General features: G+C 40.9%; 1 protein-coding gene across 10 annotated transcripts in view; it reads right to left on the bottom strand.

Moving 5' to 3' along the window:
- The window catches only part of TSC2 (TSC complex subunit 2), a 58313-nt gene that overhangs the window by 25892 nt on the left and 16163 nt on the right, over positions 1 to 16258 (bottom strand). For all 10 annotated transcript variants that reach the window (XM_043993395.1, XM_043993408.1, XM_043993404.1 and 7 more), the window contains exons 11-19: positions 14969 to 15112; positions 13189 to 13326; positions 12369 to 12472; positions 11699 to 11780; positions 10069 to 10224; positions 7821 to 7937; positions 2376 to 2498; positions 1317 to 1423; positions 741 to 894 (exon numbers count right to left, since the gene is read on the bottom strand). In XM_043993395.1, the coding sequence (XP_043849330.1) occupies positions 741 to 894; positions 1317 to 1423; positions 2376 to 2498; positions 7821 to 7937; positions 10069 to 10224; positions 11699 to 11780; positions 12369 to 12472; positions 13189 to 13326; positions 14969 to 15112 (1125 nt within the window). The remainder of the gene's footprint in view (positions 1 to 740; positions 895 to 1316; positions 1424 to 2375; positions 2499 to 7820; positions 7938 to 10068; positions 10225 to 11698; positions 11781 to 12368; positions 12473 to 13188; positions 13327 to 14968; positions 15113 to 16258) is intronic.

Genomic DNA, 16258 nt, shown 5'->3' with positions numbered 1-16258 from the left:
GCCGGATTTGAACTCAGGTCCTCCTGAATCCAATGCTGGTGCTCTATCCACTGCACCACCTAGCTGCCCTACACCCTAGCTTCTTAAACTGTGGAGCTCAACTCCATATGGGGTCATGTAACTGAATGTGTGGGTTGTGAAAAATTTGGCAACAGTAAAAGGTAATGTATACCTATTTTATATGCCTCTATATCTAGGGTCATGTAAAAATGTCTTGGGTGAAAAGGGGTCACGAGTGCAAAAAGTTTAAGAAGCCCTGCCCTACACCACCTAGCTGCCTCTACTACATGCCTTGTAGGACCAAGACCACATTCAGTTGCCGTGGGTCCATCAGAAACAACAAAGTAACTAGAAACTTGTGCCTGGTAAAAATTTATGCTATTCCCCCTATTTCATCACTATTTCCAAAAATATACATTCCCATGCATGTGAATTCAGCAGCAAATCTGTCACCAGGAATCACAGGTTCCAATTGCAATGCTTGGGCTGCAGACTATCACAGATGTCTTTGGAATGCTCTTCAGTAACATCAAGTCAGTCAATTCTGTACAGTTTTGTTAACAGCCAAGAAAGAACTTTAAAGACAACACATCCAGATCACCCTCAACCACAGGGAGCTATCTTAGGGGTACTGGTCTTATTTTTATTCTGAAACAATTCAAATTATAGACCATACCTACTCTTGACTGTTTCCTTAACCAAGAAAAGCTGAGCATAAAGTAAAAGGAACAATTGCTTACCTGTTTCAAACACTGAAGTAGCACCCCAAAGAACCGGGAATAGGGCAAATAGCCCAAACGGACAGATGCACCCTGAGCAGCAATGCTGGGAGGTCCTGTGGGTGGAGAGAGGGTACCACCAGTGGCCTTCTTCTCAGAGCCTCTCTCAGGTTCTCTAAGGGGGAGCAGGAGCAAAGAGTGGGGAGAACAGAAACACATGCAATTACTCATCAACAAAGATCCTGCCCACTTCCTGCCCAGCCACCCTGGGGGATTCCTGTCAGTGATCTTACAAGAAGAAATGCAAACCCCTCAGGTGGCGGCTTCCAGTGTAAGATTTGCATAATTAACACCAGTGCTAGCCATCATTCTAACAAAAGACAGGAAGATTTAGAGCCTGAACCTTATAACTACTACTGTAGAAAACTCTAGGGACATTATTTCAAATTCGATTACTCAACAGAGGCCATCTACTTTACCCATGTGTCCTTTAAAGAGCACAGAATTAATGAAGATGATAAGTCTAATTAGTCACCAATTTGGGAAGGCAAATAAAGGTGGCATTTGAGGGGAAAGGCAACAAAATGAGAAACATACATGTTGTCACAGAGGCAATAGGGGCTAAATCTCACAACACCATCTTTATTGGGAAGGCCAAGACGATGGAGCGAATCAGCTCGGAGCAGCAGCAAGAAGTCAAAGGCCTGGAAGAGAACAGACTGACAACTCAGATAAGACTAATATTCAAAGACACAATAGCAAAAGGGGTCCCATTCTGCCCACTTCCAGGCTCAATGGACACAGTACAAAGGGCAGACCACATGTGGAAGGGGCATGAGTCCTTGACTCAAGGAATGAAGGAACTTCAGGCAACTTCTGCCTGAAAGGAGAGCTGCTATGTTCTATTACTAGCTCTGCTAATGCATTTGCCTATGGACAAGTCACTGTACTGTTCCTTACCCATAAGTCAGCAGACCCCCATCTCTCAACTACAGAGGAATCAAGGGGAAGGCCAAAGTTCCTCCTTAAAGTAGGATTACAGCTTCTGTCATGCTGACCAGTACTTCAAGACATGCCCGCAGCCACTGAAAGGAGGGAAGCTTCATGACCAGAATTGCCTGGGAAGCCTCTGATTACAGTTTCCTTTCCTACCCTCCCTCAACTAACAAAGCCTCAGTAATGACCTACTGGAAAAAAACCAAAAACCCAGCCATTGCAAGTGAAGAGATATTTGTAGCTGAGAATTGCGTACCCTTGAGACCTCCCCTCCAGGCCTCACTTTCTCTGCCACAAGGAGAGTCAGCTGCCAGGTGCAATGGACACACCAGAAACACATTCTCACATGAAGGGGAGTGTCAGGCCGATGAAGGGCACGCTATTCACTGTCTACACCTAGTACTAGTTATGGGATTGGTGGCTGCAAACAGCAATTAGCAGGAAATGGACATGGAGGAGAAAACCACTGGGAACAATTTCCCCAACTCTACATTACTGTACAATCTCTGTAAGCTAAGTAAGACTTGTATTCTTGAACATTCAACCGTTTGGGGGGTATTGCTTTGTTCTGCAGCAAAAGTGGTTGTCAGATGTTTTCTAATTCATCTAAGACCTTTAGATTTGGACTCTTACAGCTAACTCTGAGAGGCCAGTTCATACCTTAAGCCTGATGCTGCTAGCGATTGGAAGCCTATACATGTACTTATAATGAAGTTGAATGTGATTGACCAGCATCTCATACACTCTGGAGGCATGACTGGCTGGCAAGGTATAGAGCTTGGTCTGTGGAAAAACAGCACACAGTTAGCAGAACAGTGACAACTTTCATCTGTTTTCATCAAGAAGGAACCAAAGTGGAACCCGAAATATTCATATGGCATACTGTTTTGTGGGAGCAGGGATGGGAAAGTATTTTCCCTTTAGAATAGTGAAATTCTCCATTTTTTTTTTTGTCTATGGACTATGCTGATGGAACCAAGGATTCTTGAACCACCTCCCTGGCCCTAGTCAACCTGTCCCCACAAATTCATTCACTAGAACCTCAGGGCACTATAAGATATTTTAAATTTTCAAGAGAAACACAGCAGATCCACATTTGTCTCCGTAGGACCCCCAGGCTTGAGGGAGTGTGCAGTTTCAACATTAGCTCATACCATATTCTTGTAGGGGATGTTCTCAAATGTTTGAAAAATGTTTTTATTTACTTGTACTTTCAGCTATGCCTGTAACTCCTCAAATTTTCTTGTTTGTGATACATCTTTATGAATCTGGATTTTCTTTTTGCTGGTTACTATGATAAAAAAAACAAGTACAGCACACACAAAAACAATGTGGAACAAGAAATGAAGGGAGCAGAGTCCAATCTGATTCCCAGGTTTGAGAAGCTGTGTAGTACCCAACAAAACTACATATCCCCTTAGTAAATAATTGTGGTGGTTTAAGAATGGAATAAAACAATTATTTTCTCTTTCAATTTATGGGTTTTATATTTTCAAATAGCTATTAAGTTATTAGGACATGAATATTAAGTTGTTTGGACCTAACTACTTAATAAATAGAACTGTTAGGTAATTTCTTTTGGCCTAAGGGTGCTATAAAGAAAAAAAAATTACTGAAGCAAGAAAGTTTGAGAATGTCTACACTAGAATCTGAGAAAAGATAAGTCTGCTTTTGATGAGAGATAAAGTACTGTCTACTAATTAAATTTCATGAATTATTAATTCATACCAAAAAGAATGTCGTTATTCATTTCCACAAACATGTTATTAAGTACCTACTCCATGTACAGCACTGTGCTAGTTGCTAGGGAATATAAAAAATTTAGATAAGGCCCAATTCCTGTCCCCATAGAGTTTATGACAAAACCTAGCGAACATACACAACCACTGTAACTACGATACAAAAGTGCACAGCCCCTCAAGCCCTTATCCTACCCTCTCTCTTCTTTTCATGGCTCAACTCAGAGGAATAGTCTACATTTCCTCACCATTCACTCACTTCTGAAACCCTCTGCAATGTTTCAAATGCACCACTCTCCAGAAACTGCTCCCTCCAAAGTTATTAATGATCTCCTAATTGCTACATCCTTCACCTTTTATCCTCCTCAGTCTCTCTGACTGTGTAGCATTCAACACTCCTCCTAAGCAGCCTTCTCTCCCTTGATTTCTGAGGCACCTGTTTCTCAGAGCTTTCCTCTGGTCTGATTGCTCATTTTCCATCTCCCTTGCTGAATCATCATCATCTCCTGTCCCCTAAACGGCCCCAAAGCCCTGTCTTCAGACCTCTTCCCCTATCTCTCTGCATACTTTTTCTCATCTGCTCTCATGGACTCAATTATCCTCTTTCTACAGATGGTTTTCAAATCTACAGCTCCAGCTCTCATCTCTTTCCTGAATTTCTGTCTCACAACCTGTCTCCAACTGCCTACTGGAAATCTTCACTTAAATATTCTGCCAAAGCCTTCAATTTGACTACATCCAAAACACACCTTCTGAAAGAAGCCTGCCCTTTCCCCAACTTCCGTTTCTGTTGGTGACACTGCCACTCTCCTAGTCAAAGAGACTTGAAACTTCTCAAGTTGTCCTTCATTCTTCCTTCACTATCCCCATCTGACATACGAGTCATTACCAAGTCTGCATTCTACTTTCACGGTATCTTTCGCATGCATCTGCTTCTCTCTTACCCACACCACTAATAATCTAAGGCCCTTATGACCTCTCCTCTGGACTATTATAATAACCTCCCAACTCATCTCCCCCCAGTCCCTGCTATCCTAATCCGGCCTTCCCATTACTGCCAAAATTAACTTCCTAAGGCACAGATCTGAACATGCCATTTCCCTGCTAAACAATCTTCAGTGGCTCCCCACTGCCCCTAAGATAAAATACAAATTCTCTGACCTAGTGTTTAAAAGTCCTCTAAAACTTGGCTTCAGCCTCTTTTTTTCAGCCTTATTTCACACTTCTTCCCTCGAAATACTCTATAATCTAAGCCTAACTAGTTGTTCCCTAACCTTAGTATTTCATCACCCACTTCTAAGCATTACTGGAGTCTAGAATGTGTTCCCTCTTCACCTCTGCCCTTCATAAGCTTTAATTCCCTTCAAAGCTCAGCTCAGGCACCATCTCCTTTGTGAAGCCTCCACTGACCCCCTGCTCTCTTCCCTTGTCAGAGTTTCTTAGAGCACTCTGTCCTTTCTCTCTGGCTCCTAGCACTCCTTACCTTGTCCCACACCCATTTGTACTGTACAGCCCTTCTTCAGTAGAATGTTAGCTTCCTAAAAGCAAAGCCTTGCATTTCTTCATTTATATGCCCAGCATAGCACCTTCGCCTTAAACATAGTGGGAGTTTAATACAAGTTTTCTGAAACACCTGAAACTGAATAAAAGTATGGGGAACAAAAGATCATTATCGTCTTGGGGGAGAGGGGGGAAATCAGAGAAAGCTTCCTGAAGGAAGCAGGTTAAAGTTGAGTTAAAAGTTAAAGGATGGGGGGGCAGCTAGGTGGTGCAGTGGATAAAGCACTGGCCCTGAAGTCAGCAGGACCTGAGTTCAAATCCAGACTCAAACACCTGACACTTACTAGCTGTGTGACCCTGGGCAAGTCACTTAACCCTCATTGCCCTGCAAAACAAAACAAAACACACCAAAAAAAAAAAAAAATACCCTGCCATAATTAACAAAAAAACAAATGAAAGTTAAAGGAGGGGTAGGAATAAAACAAGTTCCTTAAGTCTTATCCATTCTAACAAATGTGACTCCCCAAAAGAAGCGATGATGGTGAGGAGGGAATTCCAAACTTAGGAAACAGCATAAACAAAGGCATGCTAAAAAGTCTTATTTGGACAGAACAGAGTATGTAGAGGGGAGTAGTATGAAACAGGGATAGAAAAATAATAATAAATAAATTATATATAAATGTATGTATGTATATATATATATATATATATATAAAATATTTTAAGATTTACATAGTCCTTTCCTCACAACAACCTGTGACATAGGTGTAGTAAGTAATGTCAAGAAAAACAACTTTGAGTGACTTATGAACTGTGACCATGTAATGACCAACCATCAATCCAGAGTATCAGTGATGAAACATACTTAGCTACCTCCTGACAGACAGGTGATGACCTCAATATGCAAAAGGATATATTCATTTTTGGAAATAGCTAATGTTTTGCTTGACTATGTATATTTGTTACCAGGGTTTTGTTTTTGTTTGTTTGTTTTTCATTGAAGGAAGAGGTGGGAAGAAGAGAGGGTGGGGATAGGGAACCCAAACAAAATAAATTAAATAAGAGAACAGAAGAAAGGCCATAAGGAATCCCAAGAGAATGTAAGAAAATAATTATTAATAATGGATTTCTTGGGGGACCCAGAGATCAGTCCTTTCTCCCCACCCCATGACAGAAAGTCCCGTTCTCTTAGTCTGGGACAAACCCAAGGAAACAAAAGAAATGGAGACATACTCTTTTGTCTAGCACAGTGAAAGATTGAGGGAATCAAACCACACCTAGATACTGGACTAGTTGTGTCAACCAATGGAATTGAATGACGCTAACCAATTAGCTTTGATCAATGTATAATGACCTGCCTCTATCAAAAGAGGATAAAAATTGGAAGGGGCCAGGAGCTCATTCTCTCTCTGGACATGCTCTTGGTTTGGCTCTCCCTCTTAGGACATCATGGGTTTTGTAGATCTTCTGTACTCTCCATGAGACCATGTGCTGTCTCTCTGGGAGACAGCATGGGTTTGGGGTTTCAAACATAGAAGCATGGGTGAATGACAGTGTCTAGAAATTATGAGGTCAGAAGCAGGAAGTGTTAGGAGAATGAAGATCAATTTTGGACATGTTGAATATTATAGTACAAATGAAACTGGAGAAACTTCCTTATCTTGCAGCATTTCCCAAGCCAGAACAGGAATATTTGCTTTCTTGAAGGTAGGAGTAAATGATTACAGATAGGTAAGACATCATCCCTGGGAAACTTATGTCTAGTGTAATAGTAAGTTAGAAGGATGGAACAGCTTTGATTTATTCACCAAAGTAGCATTTAGTAGAATACCTAGGAAGATTCAGCCTAATATCCTCCTCCAATATCTACATTTACAAGGAGTCTGGCATAGCCTTTCCTCCAAATTTACTAGGCTATGTAGTCAGGGGCAAAGCATTTAAACTCTCTAAGTCTATCCTCATCAGGTAAACATGGTGTTTACCTCTTAAGGTTATAATAAGGCTCAGATGAGGTACACATAAAGCATTTTTGTAAACCTCACAGCTTTCTACATTAGTTATCATTAATTAATGTTGTTATATGTAATGAAAACTAATCTTCAGAACACTGATCCTGAAGTCTTCTCTGAATCAAGGGAAGACATTATATTTAAGAGGTAAATTCTGGTCTTTTCTAATTCTAGAAAATTGGTGATCTGTGGACACTAACATAGTATTAAGAGGAATACTCAATTCATCAGCACAGCTTATTCCCTAGAGGTACTGAATAACAATTCTTTGGTATTCATTAAAGAGGCTAGACCATGGGCCACCTACAGAAAAACCTAAACAGTCACTAGAATACAAATAGAGAATCAGTACTGTAGAGCTAGCACCTCACCCAGAATCTGCTCAAGAAACAGACCCACAAAACTTTCTTGTGTTTGTAAAGCTGACTGGAAGGGAATCAGAAGAGACAGACATGTCATACAACCAGCAGGTACTTGTGCTATCAATGGGTGATACAAGGCATGCACTGATCTTTTCATCCTAGGCTGCAATGATTTGACAATAATAGTTATACACACCATTTATCAAGTAACAGGATGTTTGGGGGCACTGATTTAGGAAGGTATTTCAACAAAGAAATCTAACAGGACAGTTGTAGGCCTATTATCCTTGAGATGCATTCACCTTCACAGACAGCTCCTGAATTGGAGTGATGAGACCTCTGACTTAAAGGATTCAGAGGGAAGGTAATTCCAGAGCCTGAAATTCCAGCCAAACTAAATTCTGAGAAAGCAGTCAGATTATCATATATAACTAGAAAACTTTTTCCAGAAAAGAACGGATGAAATTTCTAAAGCTCCCCTTCTAGAAAACTTACCTGAAGGATAACCAAAAGACCAAGTACAGCAGTTTTTACATCTTCTAATGAAGCGGAATATGAGGCTAAGTCCCGGTCTTCTAATTCAGGAGGAGGAGAAAGTGAACGAGCAATCACCTAAGAGAAAGAAAAAAACACCTATTTTTAATATTGAAGCTCACAACTCCTTACTGCAGCATCTGTCAAATCTGTGTTCCGAGTTAGCAGGCAGATGGAGCTAGTCCTCCTTATCTTCAAAAAAGGGTTTATCTCCCTCACTTCAATACATTTTCAAGATTTCCACGTAATTCAAAAACATAAAGGAGAAAAAGAGCTGGAGGGGATAAGAAGTCAACACTTCATCACTCCTATTTCTAGGACTCTGCTGTCAGTATCCATAACATCAACGACTCCTAGAGACCTTCAGGTCAGCATGGAGGACCAAGGAAATGTGTTCACTAGAACTGGGCCCCTTTTTCTGTGAACCCTGGATGAATCAATTGCCTTCTTTTTATGAGGTAAAGTGTTTCTCATGATAGTAAGAATGAGGACTCACAAACAAACCATGTTATTCAATAAGGTTAAAATGTTTACATCCCTACAAAGGAAGATGATACATGTAACTCTTGAGAACTATATCTCTATTAGGACAAATAGAAGGCGTCTATATACACAGAGGGTGTGGGTAAAAGTTGATTTTGATGCGATGATATAATTTTTTAAAAAACCTTAAGGGATAAAAAAAAAGGATTGTACTTGGAGAAGAGGAAAGGGGAAGCAGAATGGGATAAATTATATCATGAAGAGGCAAAAAAAGACCTATTACAATAGAGGAAAAGAAAGGAGGGGGTGAGCATTGTTTGAACCTTACTCTCATCGAATTTGGCTCAAAGGGAGAATAGCATACACATTCAGTTGAGTATAGAACTTTATCTTACCCTATAGGGAAGTGGGAGGGTAATGGGGAAAAGGGAAAGGGAAGGGAGGTCAGACTGAGGGAGGTGGTGGTCAGAAGTAAAACACTGATGTGGGGGGACAGGGTAAAAGGAGAGAGAAAAGCAAAAATACAGGGAAAAATAGGATGAAGGGAAATAAACACTTAGTAATCATAACTGTGAATGTCAATGGGATGAACTCTCCCATAAAACACAAGTGGATGACACAGTGAATTAAAAACCAGAATCCTACCATATATTGTTTACAAGAAACACATTTGAAGCAGAGATACACACAGAGTAAAGGTAAAAGGCTAGAGGAGAATATGTTATGCTTCAGCTGAAGTGAAAAAAGCAAGGGTAGCAATTCTTATCTCAGACAAAGCAAAAGGAGAAATAGAAATTAAAAAGAGATAAGGAAGAAAAATACATCTTGCTAAAAGGTACCACAGACAATGAAGTATTATCAATATTAAACATATATGCACCAAGTGGTATAGTATCCAAAGTCTTAGAGAAGTTAAGGAGGTTACAGGAAGAAATAGATAGTAAAACTATACTAGTTGGAGACCTCAATCCTCTCCCTCTCAGAACTAGATAAATCTAACCACAAAATAAATAAGAAAGAAGTTATGGAGGTGAATTGAATTTTAGAAGTTATATTTTATAGACCTCTGCAGAAAACTGAATGGGGACAGAAAGGAATATACCTTTTTCTCATTCGTACAAGGCAGCTACACAAAAACTGACCATGTATTAGGACATAAAACCCTCACAGTCACATGTAGAAAGGCAGAAATAGTAAATGCATCCTTTTCAGATCATAATGCAATAAAAATTATATGTAATAAAGGGCCATGGGAAGACAAATTAAATATGAATTGGAAACTAAATAATCTCATCCTAAAGCATGAGTGGGTCAAACAACAAATCATAGAAATGATCAATAACTTCATTCAAGAGAATGACAATAATGAGACAACATAACAAAACTTATGGAATGTAGCCAAAGCAGTTCTTAGGGGAAATTAAGAAAGGGCATTCAGAGACTCCATAGGCATACATACATTCACTGCCTGGGCTTGGAATAATATCTATGTCAGGAGGGCTTGGTCTGCCTCAGGTACATTTTTTTTTTTTAAGTGAGGCAACTGGGGTTAAGTGACTTGCCCAGGGTCACACAGCTAGTAAGTGTTAAGTGTCTGAGGCCGGATTTGAACTCAGGTAGTCCTGAATCCAGGGCCGGTGCTCTATCCACTGCGCCACCTAGCTGCCCCAACCTCAGGTACATTTTGTTGACATAAGTAACATCCCTAATTTTGAGAAGGTCCTACCTTTTCAATGATATCCAGCAAGCTGTTAAAGTGATGAGTATGACAGCATTCTGCCAGGTCTACCAGCAGCTGAGTAGCTAGTTTCCGGACTTGGTGGTCTTTGTCCTCAGGAATGTGGGCTAGTTGTGAGATGACTACCATGTTAATCAGCTCTTCCTGTGACAAGACGGAATACAGTTATAAGCAAAATCTGCGAATGTGCATGACATTAGCTTATCAGATCTCACTTAGAAACAGCATTTATTCAAGACTTTAGAAAGCCAATATGGCATATGGTTTACCGGACACCTTATGGATTCAAACAAAACATTCCCAAAGTCTTTTCTTTGCAAAGAAAATTGAGATTTAACAGAATGATGTCAAAAGACATAACCCAAGGGCCTACAGAGGGCACAGCCTGAAAAGCCAAAGGTGCCATCACTATTTCCCAAGTCACTCTTTACAAATGCCCTGCTGCACCTACCAGACATTCATCGGGGGAGTGGGGGACAACCTCTTGACCACCAGACAGACATGTGATGCATTAGGAAGGGCAAGCATCAAAATGTCCAAGTTGGAGAGACCAAAAAAAACAAAATACGCCTATGACCAAACTGCCCACATCCTTCTTTCCTCTGCTTTCAACAGTTAGACTTTTAAAGGAAATGTATTACAAGGGCTAAATTCTAGGTGACTACCTATCAGTATGTGAGCTCCTAAAGGGCAGTAACTATATTTTATAATATCTTTATGTTCTTCCCAGAGCCTTACATGTAATACACTCCCGGTGACATTTCCTGAATAAACATGTAAATGAATGATAAATGAAAAATGGTCAAAAATCCCTATAAAGAAAAGGACTAGGCTATCACAAAGATAGGCATTTCAGTGAAGAAATGAGCCCTCACTATTGGCAGTAATGGACTATAAACTTGAAAAGGAAAAGGACAGCACCTGACCAGAGCAACACAAAGCCCAAAGTGCCTGCATAGAATGCAGCTAGGGTCTGCAGAGGTGGGCACTCAATGGTTAGAATTACTACTACCACTATTACTACTACTAACAATAGCTGACATTTATAAAGCACCTACTGTGTGGCAGGCACTGTGCCTATCTCATGATCCTCATAACAGCCCTGGGAAGTTGGTGCTATTGTTATCATCCCCATTTTACAGATGACAGAGGGGAAGTGACTTGTCCAGAGTCACACAGCTAGCAAGTGTCTAAGGCAGGCTTTGACCTCAGGTCTTCCTGACTCCAGGCCCAGCGCTCTAACCACTGCACCACTGAGCTGTCCCTGATGTGTTTCCTTCGGCCAAACTTCAACTAACGCCTGAGAAAGACCTTAATTTAGAAAGGCTAAGGTCACCCACTTCATCCCAGGCATCACCAGTCATCTTGACCTGTCTTGCCACTGGACTTGGATGACTCTGGAGAAGAAAGCAAGGCTGACAGCTTTGTGCAACCCTGCCTCAGTTAGATCCAATTCACTTAAAAGTCAAGACATCCCCCTCCTGCTGTCGTTGGTCCTCTTTGAGACAAGGGACTAACAATGACCAGTCTCCACTCAGTGTGCTCTCATTCCCGTGCACCTCCTCTGTTCTCCCTGCACTGTACTGAGCTTCACTAGGAACACTAATGAAATACACACCTCATAAAACTGGCTGTTAATGCTCAGAACAAAGGACAAAACATCCAGTACTTTAATTCGCACAGCACTGCGTGTCTCATTCCTGAAGGGAGAAGAAGTGCAAATGAATGACGTTTACTGGAAGACAACAGAGCATATGTTCCCACCTTTCTTGTACTTAAATACATATATAGCAACTTTCAGTGGACACATTCTAGCCCTCAAGAATTCACCAAGCAGTCTCTATATGAAGACACTGAAATGAGTCAGCAAAGCAAAGGACTTAGTCAAGTATCAGATAGTCCACGTCAGAAACAGATTATATGCTGATCATAATATTGTGACTATATTCTGCAGACAGATTTCCAACTGCTGAATTGGGAATCCAAATTTAACAGTACAGAAATGCGTATGATTGTGAGTTCTGGGCAATTTTCAAAAAATTATTGTCTCTGAATGTCCAAAATTAATTCAGTAGCTTTGTAAATGAAATTTGACCAATTGAAAAGCAACTCTTATAAAAAAGAAATCTTCCTTTCCTGTTATTAAAAATTCATAAAACCATATTCAGTAGCAACATCTTGAGGCCCAGGGATTTAAAATCAATGCTGTCATATCCTATTTCCATTGTCTAAAATTCACGGATTTAAGCTAAGTTCTGAAAACAATAGTTTTAAAGATTTTTACCTACCTGAAGAATCTCTCCATTAATAACTGTAAATTATGAATCCAGCCATCCTTGGCAGGATGAATAGACTGAGCTCTATAAGTTATTAAGTTTAAAAGTGAGGATTCCTGTCAAAAAGAAGGATACTTTGGTATTAACAAATCAACCATCAAATCTCGCCCCCCCCCCCAGAAGCAGCTTTCAAGTAAACACATCCCCCTGTTTTTGATCTGGGCAGTTGCACAAATTTGCCAGGTTAGATTAACCTCCTGGCATTCACTACCACCTGTCACTCACTGAGAACAAAGGCAGTAAGGTGGCAGCAATGAAAATTAAAGGGGAAAAAAGTATATAAAAATCTTGGTCTCAAGATTTTCCAGGACAAAGTGCTGAATACAGCGTGGGAAGCAGATGTACTAAAAGGCAGCAGCTCCAGGGTGGCAACACAATCTCAGAGCCTGCCCCTTCAACTTCCTCCGCACAGGTGGGAGGAAATTGATGGTTAGGCTACCGCAGTGCCCTTCAACTGACATATGATAATTAGGTTTTGCAGAAATCCTGATATAATTCCCCAGTAGAACATAAATCCTACAAAACTTGAGCGCAGCAGAACAGGCAGGGAGCCAAGCCAATGTGCTACCAGACCTCCATGTTCAGTAGCTCCTTCAGAGATGGGACTTCTCCTCAAACTGCCCTCAGCTACCTACCTTCAGCCCACCCATGTGGGCTCCCACCATATTGGTGTCCTCCCCAACTCCCCGCCCAAGCATACATCCTCCCTGCAGCAAAAAAATCATAAGAGAAAAGGCTCCTGAAAAAAGGGATTGGGAGAAAATGGTCTTACAGGCCTCTGATCAGCACATCTCTCGACAAGTTCAAAGAATCTCTCCTCTGAGCCGTGGAATTCATTCTGATCACAGAGCTCTTCTACAGTGGTCAACAAATCATGAACAATGGTTTTGAGTTCCTGGCTCTCTATACTCTGTAATACAAAGTTGTCAAGTGGTTTATATGGAATCAAGATGAGAAGATTCTTTCTGTTGCTCCAGGACTGCTAGATTTGTGTTATGCAGACCAAGTTTAGGTCAAAGAGCCATGACATTCACTGTATCTACTCTGCACACTCCTCTTCCTTTTCTCTTCTGGCCCAGGCACTAATGCAGTGCTTGTGAGTATAGCAGGGGCACTAGCTCACTGCATTTTCTGTTTGCCCTACATAGCCCAGGACAATCACAGGGGATGATTAAGCTACGTAATGAGGGAAAAAGAGGGAGAAGAGACCAGTGCTTTGACTACCAAGAGAACTGCACCACTTAAGCATCTCCTCGATAGCCATTCCTCCACACTTGGGCCAGGGATTTCATGCACAGGAACAGTAAGGGAGCCGCCAATTGACACTAAGTAGCAGCAAACAAATACTGCTAATGCATCTAAGGAATAGCCAAGCCAGCAAGTGGGCAAGGTGGAGATCCCTTGGCCATGTTTCCTAAAGCCTTTCCTTGACTCTAAAAGCACTTCAGTATCAGTGTTACTCGGTTCTCATTACTGAGGCCTATAGGCCTGCTGTCTGTACCCCTCTGCAATACACAACAGCAGCACCAAATCTAAATCCTGTGCAAGCACTGAGCCAAAGTATGAAGTGTAGCAATAAATTACAAAGTATGACTATAAATTAACGTAACTAGTTTTGTCCTTTTTTTCCCCAAACACTCATTAGGACTTCTATATATGCAAGTAAGTGTTGTCTCCTTCAAAGTACTCCCCTTTGGAGGCTGCACATTTATTCCAACAAAGCTGCCTTTGCTCAGGCCTGGACTCTTTTCTGGTAAGTGATTTCCAGAGACAATTTAGGAATTCCACAGGAAAACCAGTTTTAATACTCTATTTCCTTAGGGTTGTAAAAAGAGCATTAGATTCAGACTTTAAAAAAATCAGCACTCAGGGGCAGCTAGGTGGTATAGTGGATAGAGCACCGTCCCTGGATTCAGGAGGACTTAAGTTCAAATCTGACCTCAGACACTTGACACTTACTAGCTGTGTAACCCTGGCCAAGTCACTTAACCCTCATTGCCCCACCAAAAAAAAAAAAATCAGCATTCAAAGCTTGGCTCTCCAGATCTTGACTGAGTGATAACAGGTAATTCCTTTACCTTTGCAGAGTCTATTTCCCTACATGTAAAATGAGGGAGTTAGACTAATCCTCTGGTCTATATAATGCCAACCAAGCTGAGTCAAAATTCAGCTTCAAGCCTAATTCCCAAGAGTTTGGTCACTCTTTTCTAGACATTCTACTTGGTACAACTCATTTTTGGTCACAAAAGGCATTTCCCAATATAATTACCCACTTATTTCATTGAACTCTAAATGTTAGTTATTTCCAAAATTTAAATTCACTCTCAAAAGATGAGGATTTGCCCTCATTGAAAGCATATAAAAGTGTCTACTACAGGTTCTGTAACCAATTCCTAAAGAGTCTACAAAAACTGAACAAGAAGAGAAAGGCCAACCTCAATAATAGCTGCCCAAAGGGACAACACTCACTAATGTGGATGGATAAAATTAGCATGTCTATTAGAACAAATGAACACTCATTACCTTGGTGGAAATTTTCCCTCTGTACTCACCTGCAGCTGCTGTAGTAGTCGCTCAATAATCTTTAGAAGAATGTCCCATGTGACTGCTTGTAGCTCCTTTCTGTACTTCTTCACAAGCCTGGTCACAGACAGGACTATCTCATATGATACCACTTCATTGGGACAAGTCATGGCCTAGAAAACAATTTCCCATGCAATGTTCCAAAGCCAGCAGTTTCTAGGTCACTAACCTGAGGCCCCTGTAGTCATCATACCTCAAGACCATGGGGACCAGATACTTGAGAAGGGACAACTCACAACTTCTCTGATGTATTAAATGCTTTAACTAAAAACTCCTACACATGATCTTCCACTCTCTCTTCCTTTCCTCTAGTCTCTATCTACCTAAATAACAAGGTGGCCCTTCTCTTTGCCAAGACTAACCCCCCCACACACACACAGGAACACACACACCTTAAAGCTCTCCCTAAATACTAGTTTCTTCCCTACTTACTACTTTTAAATATAACTGATTTCCCAATCCTTAAAAAACCTCTCGACCCTACCACCCCCTCAAGTTGTAGTTCTCTTCCCTTTCTCAGTCAAACTCCTAGAAAAAGCAGTCTACACTCACTGTCTTTACTTCTTCTCCTCCCACTTACTCCTCAACCTTTTGTGATCTGGCTCTTAGCTCAAGTGAAATTATTTTTCCTAAATTACCAACAATCTCTTAATTGTGAAGTCGAATGGTCTTTACTCAATCCTAATCTTTCAGTGCATATGGCACTGCTGACCACCCTCTTCTCCTGGATCTCCTGCTACTTGTCTCACTATGCCTTCTAAATCTCTTTGGGGGGATCATCACCTATACCCCTAGACCTTCTTCCCTTTTCCCTCTATACTTTTCTTCTTGGTGCTCTCATTAGCTTCCATAGGTTTAATGTAGTTGACTCACAAACCTATATATGCAGCCCTCGTCTCTTCTCTAAGCTTTAGTCCCACAATACCAAGTGCTTATTGGATATTTCAAAGACTCTCCCAGGGACACATCAAATTCAAAGTGTCCAAAATAGAACTCATCATCTTTCCCCTCAAACCCACCCTCTTCCAAACTTCTCTCAGCAACTCTATTCTTCCAGCCTCCCACATCTGTAACCTCATTGTAATCCTTGACTCCTCACTCTTCCCCATTCCACATATCCAAATCAGTTACCAAATCTTGACATTTCTACAGTCTCTTGCATATACCCCCAATCTCTTCTTATATAGATATCACCTCAGTTCAGGCCTTCATCGTATTTTGCCTAGACTATTGTAATGGCTTCCTAATTCATTTCCCTA

This window comes from Dromiciops gliroides, chromosome 1 (genome assembly GCF_019393635.1).
Source record: "Dromiciops gliroides isolate mDroGli1 chromosome 1, mDroGli1.pri, whole genome shotgun sequence".
Lineage (NCBI taxonomy): Eukaryota > Metazoa > Chordata > Mammalia > Microbiotheria > Microbiotheriidae > Dromiciops > Dromiciops gliroides.
This window is presented reverse-complemented; position numbering and strand designations above follow the sequence as displayed.